Source organism: Corvus hawaiiensis, chromosome 9, assembly GCF_020740725.1.
Source record: "Corvus hawaiiensis isolate bCorHaw1 chromosome 9, bCorHaw1.pri.cur, whole genome shotgun sequence".
Classification (NCBI taxonomy): domain Eukaryota; kingdom Metazoa; phylum Chordata; class Aves; order Passeriformes; family Corvidae; genus Corvus; species Corvus hawaiiensis.
In genome coordinates this window covers 16,510,048-16,518,536 of record NC_063221.1, presented here as the reverse complement: position 1 = coordinate 16,518,536, position 8,489 = coordinate 16,510,048, and the positions used below count along the sequence as shown (strand labels likewise).

The 8,489-nt window shown below is 36.0% G+C and overlaps 1 protein-coding gene across 2 annotated transcripts in view; it reads left to right on the top strand.

Moving 5' to 3' along the window:
• The window catches only part of RPAP2 (RNA polymerase II associated protein 2), a 35,496-nt gene that overhangs the window by 670 nt on the left and 26,337 nt on the right, over positions 1 to 8,489 (top strand). For both annotated transcript variants that reach the window (XM_048312378.1, XM_048312379.1), the window contains exons 2-8: positions 266 to 311; positions 1,058 to 1,172; positions 1,852 to 1,950; positions 2,987 to 3,052; positions 4,290 to 4,378; positions 6,570 to 6,605; positions 7,434 to 8,370. In XM_048312378.1, coding sequence (XP_048168335.1) covers positions 266 to 311; positions 1,058 to 1,172; positions 1,852 to 1,950; positions 2,987 to 3,052; positions 4,290 to 4,378; positions 6,570 to 6,605; positions 7,434 to 8,370 — 1,388 coding nt within the window. The remainder of the gene's footprint in view (positions 1 to 265; positions 312 to 1,057; positions 1,173 to 1,851; positions 1,951 to 2,986; positions 3,053 to 4,289; positions 4,379 to 6,569; positions 6,606 to 7,433; positions 8,371 to 8,489) is intronic.

Here is an 8,489-nt window from a genome sequence, read left to right as displayed (position 1 = left end):
AATCATTCTTTCCTTTTTTGTGTATACAGGATACAATGAATGAGAGTGTGAGAAGAGTTGGGCCTGTCTGTTTTCACACTTTAAAAGTGTGTCTGACTGGTTGCTGAATACCAGCTTACTGAAATCACAGCCATTAAAAGCAAGTTACTAAGCAATTATCTTGATTGTGCTTACAGTTTAGAGGTTTTAATATTTTTCAGGTTCCAGCATTTTCCTCTGTTAAGAAAATAACACTAATTTGTATATTTTTATATTTGATTTCTAGGAAATAAGCATTCAGCTGCTCTGAAAAATGAAGATGCTGCTCAAAGGTATAATTTGAGAGGAACAGTACATGTGTGACATTTGTCTTGTTTTGCCTCACTTTGAAATTGCAGTCTTTGCATTGCAGAGGCTTTACTTTTTCAGAGTACTATGACTAACTTCAGTAAATCACCAGCATCAACATCATGCAGATATGTTTGAAGTGATGCTGTGTAACTTTTAACAGCACGCACACCTCAGCATTGTGTAATATACTAAAAGTGTGTAATCTAAATTGTATTTCCATAGCCTGTACTCCTTGCTTTTTGCCATCTTAACTTCTTTGCATACCTGCCATTTATAATTATTTACATCAAAAAACACTCAGGAAGTGGGATTTGTTTGGTTTATTCCTTCCTTTACTTTGTAACCTCACACTCAGTCAAGTCCCAGTCCTTTTTTTCTTCCTATTTTTCATGTCTTACCCAGTTCCTGTTTTCCTGACAGCACTCCATAAATTGTCCCAGGCTCTTTGTCCAGTCAGTTCTGAGTTTCCCTCTTGCAAGAAAATTTGGGGAGTGTATTGCAATACAGTGAGAATCAATACTTTTCTTGACCAGCAAATAAAGCAAACCAATATAAAATATGTAACCGTTTGTGGTTATAACAGAATTACTAGTCCAGTTACTTGTTGCTTTGGTGTGATGCAGGAAAATGTAAGCTACTGTATTTCAGAAAAAAAGATAAAAATACAATCAGAAAATTGTTTATAGAAATCTGCCCTCTGTATCATTCAGTGTCTGTTCTGTTACAGGAAAGCAGCTCTGGAGGCTGCACTGAGAAAGAAGATTGAATTTGAGAAAAAAGCATTGTCTATTGTTGAACAGCTCCTGGAAGAGGACATTACTGAAGAGTTCCTTCTAAACTGTGTAGGTGTTGCAAGTTTTTATACCGTTTTGTATCTTAGTGTGGTACTTTTTCTTAGAAGTTTTTGGAACAATTTGCTGCAGTTTAAAATAGACAAACCGTTCATTCCCTCTTGTACCAGCTCTGATAACGATTTCCTTATTTTTACGGGTTCTGCAGTGAAAACGTGCCCTAGTTTTGCAGGGCTGTATACACTGATGAATCCTCGCTCTTTTATCACAGCTTTTGTTTATACCTCTCTGGTTCTGGACTGACAGATGAAGTATAAAAAATTTAGGTCTACCTCATGCCATCTGTAAATTTAGACAGAGTCTCTAAAATGCACCGTTACCTGGCAGCACAGTTTTGTTGGAATGGTATGATGATTACTCTTGTTAAGGTTGTAAATAGGCTGATAAATAGGTGTACAAAACATGTAAACAGAGGAAAATTACAGAAATAGGGGCCACACTAGAGGCAATATTATGAAGGTCTTGGATATGTAAAAAGAAATGTCCATGTCTGTTTTCTTTCTCTGTTTACCCTTTTCCTTTTTTCCTGTGTAGGTTCTCAATGTTTATTAATATTAATAGATAACTGTTATAAAATTTAAGATATTTATATGCTTAAGAGATGGTTTGGGTACAAAAAAATGACAAGTTTTCCAGTATCTGTTGTTGAACTATTTTCTTGTCATTTTAGGGAAAATGTATTACTCCATCTCACTATAAAGACATCGTTGATGAACGGTCTATCATCAAGCTATGTGGTTATCCTCTATGTCACAATAAAGTGGAAAATGTAAGTTGCTTTTTATTAATCCTGTTATCAAAGGAACCTTTTCACAATTTTTATTCTCTTGCATTTTCTTTTTAATTTTAAAGTTAGAATATTAAGCAGAGATTACTGTCAAATAATGAACCAGGCATTATATCATTCTATTTCAGTATAATCCTTCTGAAGTCAAAGGTAGACAGGAGTTACTGTATGACAGAATCAGTTACTGAATGATCGGAATCACAGTGCATGGATCTGTGTCAACAATGATAAAGATGACCGAGTTGTGGCTTCATGGCCTTCCTTTGTGAATGAAAAAAAACTTCGAAATCTTGTTCTTTTGTCAGTGTAGCAAAAGATGTCTATGAGAAGGATTGACATGAAAAAATAATACAACACACGGATATTATTATGTGAATGCATATACGTATGCTATGAAAATGTATGTCAACTGTGGCAAGATCAAAGCTATCCTTCTTTAGGTGTGATATATCAGAGCTTAAGCCGAGCTCAAAGGTCAGTTAGATAACCTGTGATATAATATCAGTGCTACATGTGATTATCTGAAAAAAATCAACTCAAGTACAAAACAATATACTGTTTTGGACTTCATATATTTGCACAGATGTTAATTTCAAAACTGTTACAGTTTACATAAGTTCCTCTCTGGGTTTGCCTGGGTAGTGGCTGGGTCTGACAGTACAGTCTCACAGCATATAAATATCTCTGGATTAAAGAAGGACCTGTCTGTAAGTGCTCAGCACTTACACATGAGGAAAGCTTCTGCCATGGCAGCTCCACTGTTCTATGTTTGGTACTGGTTTTCTTATGGAGCTGGCTTTTACTGATTATTGAGATGTATATGATTAAAGATAAATTGCCTTTCTTACATCTGAGAAGGTGCAACATCAGAAGAATTGAGAGGAAAGGTGGTTGTAGTATGCAGTTCAGTTAAATAAAATATATTGCACATGTCCACAGATGTGAATTAAGAATGAAGTTTTTTCTCTGTTGTCATGATGGAACTGACAGTCTTGCTGATGAAAGTGTATTGTTTTAGGTGCCAAAGCAGAAGTACAGAATTTCAACAAAAACAAACCGAGTTTATGATATCACTGAAAGAAAGGTATGGTAACAAGTCTGTTTCTAGAATGTGTTTAATGGTAGCAACATCAGAAATTCATTTTTTAATAGCATTCATATAGTGGCTTGATTCAGAGAAAAATACATTTGATTATTATGAAAATAATTTTCACAAACTGTTAGAATATGAAATTTTTGTGCATTTCACTTTCTAGATGATGTCTTTGGTAAGACAAAATACATGTGTTTTCTAAGTTGAAACATAAAATGGAAAGTTTTACTTGGATATCAGTTTGAATGTGGCACAGCTGATCTGTTAAAGACATTTGTGAAGAAGTGTTCTTTATTTTGCTCCAGCATAGTCAGTGAGCTTTAGGAGGGTCAAAGTGCACATCCTTTTCAATCACTGAAGTTTGCAGTAGTGTAGTACAAGTTACATCTTATATATTCCTTAGTGTTCTTTTTCGGGGAACACTTAGGTTTCTTTTTGAGGAGTTTTCAATATAAAACCTAACTCTTCACAAAATATTTTTTTTCTGGAAGCATGTTCACACATGTGGTTGCATAAAAGTCATCTTTGACAGTTCACAGGATACACAATCACCTAAAGACACTTAGACATTAAATGGTAAGATAAATGTTACCAGTTACAGAACAAATTTCTTCAGTGTCAGTAGTATGCATTCCTCTGATTAAAACTCTGGGATACACAAAATTTTAGGAATTGCTTTCTCGAGCAACCAGGCAAGACTCCAGCAAGAGGTAGGATGCTTTGCTGTCCTCCCTTGTGATGCAAGTTTACAAATCAATTTTTCAAAGATGCTGGAGATTTTTAGGTGTTGTTCCAAGTATTGCAAAATACCAGGTTCTCTTGTGAACCAAAATTTTCATTATTAAACACCTGAATTTTAATGTATGTCTTTGAAACTGTATTAACAGCATATTGGGTTATGGGTTGCTCTTTGAACAGTTTGGTTTGTTGGGGTTTTTTTAAATTATTGTTACATAGAATCCAACGCTGATTTGCTTCCCAGTATGTAATAAAAGTGCAGAAAGCAGAAAAATGGGGAAGAAAGAAGCAGCTAAATGTGGCTTGTGGGAATGGGATAGGCCTATTTGATAGGTTGGGTTTCTCAGGTGAACTAAAAACCTGGCTATAGCCTTGAAAAGAAATGTGTATTGGTACTTAATTTTACAAGCATTAAAAGGAATTACTTTTGTACTTTTCTATGTATTAAAGTCGGCCTTAGTCATGTTTTCTTGCTTTCTCTCATTGCCAGTGCTTTTGCAGCAACTTTTGCTATAGAGCATCTAAGTATTTTGAAGCTCAAATTTCCAAAAGTCCGGTATGGATGAGAGAAGAAGACAAGTAAGTATAATCTTATACATTCATTGCACCTTTTGAGAATATTATTTCTATATGCAGGCTGCAGTGGTAATTAAATAGCTGCAGCGCATCAAAGTGATTTGGCTGAAGCAGAGGTAACTGATGTTAACACATTAGCTTAGCATGGTGTTTGTTTTAAAAGTGTTGCTGCTGTATGGATTACAGTAATTGACATGGTTCAGTACTACTCACGTGTACTTAGTAGACATGACCATGTTAGTTTAGAGGGCAGACGAGTCATAAATAATAGTTAACTCCTATTAACTTTAAAATGTACTTACTAGGATTGGATTTTTACAAACCATACAATGTACAGGTTGAATTAATCTTATCCTGTTACAAGAGATTTTCTAATTTTAGCATAGCACTTGGCATCGATCTTAAGCTTAGACTGTAAATGCTTGCATCTGAAAGCAGACTATAACATGAAGAGCTTGTTTATCTGATATAAATTTCAGATTGCCCATTCTTGTTCTTCCTGTAATACATGTTTTGGGACAGTGTCATGCAGTCTGTGTTCCTAGCTTAGGAAACATTGGCTTGCAAGTAATCAGTGGAGCCAATGGGTGTCACTGTTGAACAATGAACACTTGCATAAAGAATGTTCAGCAAATTTATTCATTCTCAAAGACACTACTTCTCATAGTCTCCTGGTTTCCAACAGAAGAAACTAGGTGGAGTTATATGTGTCATATGAAATATCTGATTAGTGAGAGAAGAGCTTTTGAGCAGCCTGATTGGATCTGAGGTATTCTAGTAGGTAAAACTAGACTCTTCATTAAAAGTTTAAGTTTACCAGTGCTTTTGAGGTATTGTTTTGCTGTCTTTAAGAAAAGTATTTCTAAAATCTCCCTTTATTCTTCACATCAAAAGTGTATAGTTGTGGTATGCTTGACATAGTTAATTATTTATTTTGGGTGGTGGTGGGGAGGCAGGATTTTCAAAAAACAAACAAACAAACTCTCAGTAGTTCTTGGCTAGCTACACCTCTTTGCACAACCAGTACATGTGCACACACCAACACACATTTACACAGTAGAATATCTGAAATTCCTGTGACAGAAAAGACTACAACCTGCACTTAAAACTCCGAAGAGTTATATGGAGCTAATAATTTAAATCACTCTATGTTACCACCTTTAGTTTCCAAACACAGTTTATTGGTATGAGTGGTGCAGCTTTACATCTATTTAAACCTGTGGGGTCTTTTACATACTGAAAGGTGCTTGTGCATTGACTTGCATTTAGTGCCTGCCTAAAAGGTTCTCTTTCAGTCATAGGACAGATGAGATTTTCAACACTTGGTATTGGATAACAGGAATAGCATTGTGATGCTGCCTCATAACTGAATGGAAATAGAGCTTTGGAAAGAAACTCATCAGAATTTGTTTAGTAATGTTTTTAGTTTCTGGAAACCTTTGAAAACGATTTTCTTAAGAAAATTTTAACTTGATAGCCTAATTTTTAACAAAGTAAAATTTAAAATAAATAAAAATATCCTGAATATTCATATTTTTGCATTAATTAAAACATTTTCCTATAACTAGCCCAGGATTGTCTTTACTAGAGGAACTTCATGGTCTGTGAGGATCTTGGCATGTTCAGTTTGTTAAAGAGGAGACTAAAGGGTGATCTGAAAGTAGTGTACAACTAGTTAAAAATAGAAAGATTACAGAGCCAAACTATTCTTGGTTGATGGCCACAAGTAATTGCATGAATGGTTCAGGTTGGACATTGGGAAAAAAATTGTGCTAAGGTTATGGTGGAATGAAACAGGATACTCCGCAATGTTTTGAAATCTCCATCTTTGCAGCTTTTCAAGATTTAAACTTCATGAATTTGTGGCTGACCTAACCTAGCGCTGGTGACAGTTGCATTTCAAGCAGGAGGTCAGACTAGAGCCTTCCAGAGGTCCTTTCTGACAAACATTTGTGTGACTTGGTGACTGTGTTAAATTCTGTTCACTGTAACAGCGATGTGCTGCGGGCACACAAGTCATGCTCTCTGTACATGTGTGCACAAACCTGCTCTTGCTAGCCTTGCTTTGAACAGAGGGTGTTGGACTACAAGATCCTCAGATGTTCCTTCCAAACTCAACTATTTTTGTATTTATGTGCATTTCAAGAGAATAGATTGAGCAGGAAAATACTCATTCTGTGTCTTCTTTTTGCAGACCACCAGACATAGAGCTGCTGAAGGAGGGACAGAGGTACACTGAAAAATTTGTTGTTGTATCCATCTATAGCTAGAAATTTTAGCATCATAGCAGATGAAAAGGGAATCTTTGATTTGCTCTGTTATAGAAAAGAGCTTACTAGAACCTATTGCAAAGGTTTTTTTTCTTTGTGATTCTAATCCAGCATATTTGATCTGTATGATTTAGTGTACAGCTGCTCTTGGATTGTGTGTCTTAATTGAGCCTGTTGAAATCTGAAACAAATGCACTGTTTGTACTTTGAATATTTTATGCCATCTATTCTTTATAAAGAAAATTGTGCCAATTATATGTGATGAAAGCTTCTGCACTTCTTAATCTAAAAGGTCTATATCAGCCAGAATGAAATCACACTACTCTGTCATCTCGCTGTACCTCACTGTGTATTGTGCAACTTTCTGTTTTCTTTCGCAAAGCGTTGCCATTAGGTGGCAAACATATATGCTGAAACAGCTCAGCAGTACCCCTGATTTAAGGGTACTATGTTCCCGTATGTGTTAGCATGCCTGTCTTCATTTTAAAATTGCACTATTCATGATGCTAAATTTTACATTGGTCTGCTGTCTTTAATAATATCTTGTTCTTTTCTAACTGCCAATAATCAGCTGAGAAGTTGCTTCTTTATACTTGTCATCTTGATTGTAGAACAGTGCAACTCTTAAGAGTTCAAGAAGACTTTCAAAAGAGCTTCTTAAAGCAACAAATTACACTTCTGCTATAAGGGGGGAAAGGCTTTGTTTATCATTCTTATGTGAGAATGAAAAGCTATTGCAGGTAAAAGCCATTTCTTATTTCACTGATGGCTTGTGTTTTCTATTGTAGTGGGCAGTCTGGAGAAGAGGTAAAACTACGTGATGAAGTAATTAAAGCATCCGACATTGAAAATCCTAGGATATCTTCAGATCCATGTGAATCTGCTTCTCATGACACAGCCAGTGACAGCAGTACTGATACTGAACAAGAATTTGTTTCTTCTGTCCTACCAGGAATTCAGTCAAGTTCAGCCAATTTTGCACAGCAATTGCACAGAAAAAGCATCCTCAAAAAGAAGCATGTTCAGAAGGTCCATGCCAGGCCTAAAACTGAAGATGCAGATGTGGTAGAAGCCATTGAACAACTCTCTCATTGTAAAATAGACACTCAGGAAGAAATACATGCTTGCTCTGTTCATAATGAAGTAACTGCACCACCTTCAAACAATACTGCTCTTGGGAAATCAAGTGCTTCAGAAATCTGTGTAAATACATGTGGATCACAGATAGTTTTTCTAGGTGTGAGCAAAAGAGGAGCAGAACATCTTAAAAGAACACTAGCTAAGTCAACAGAACATAAAAACCCTGAACTGAGGCATCCAGTTAATTCCAAAGGCAGTTTATTAGAAGTGCTTAGGCAAACACTTATGGAATGGAGAACTGAGGAAACTTTAAAATTTCTCTATGGCCCGAACTATACTTCTTTGTGTTCATCAGAGTGCATAGTATCTGCCAACCAGGAGTCTGAAGAACTTGATGAGGATGACTTAGATACAGCTGATGATCTCAACACTATTGCTGTAGAGGAGTCTGAAAACAGCTTGAATTACTCTTTACCTTTCACAGGCTCAGGTGGAATACTTAAGCCTGTTCCTAGTTATGAAAAGTTAAAAGAAGAAACAGAGTTCTTAGAAGTCCGAGTAAAAGAGTTCTATGAAGGAAAGTACATCTTGGCTGAAGAGGCAGCGACACAAGCACAGGCAGGGGAACATCCTAGCAGAGACAAAGTGAGTGTCTGGTGGAACAGTGTGGAGGCTGTATAAAGCCTGAACAGGCCTTGAAAGAATTATTACTTTGTTTCTGTTATCATAAGTGGATAAGTATCTCACACAGGGAAAGAGAAAAT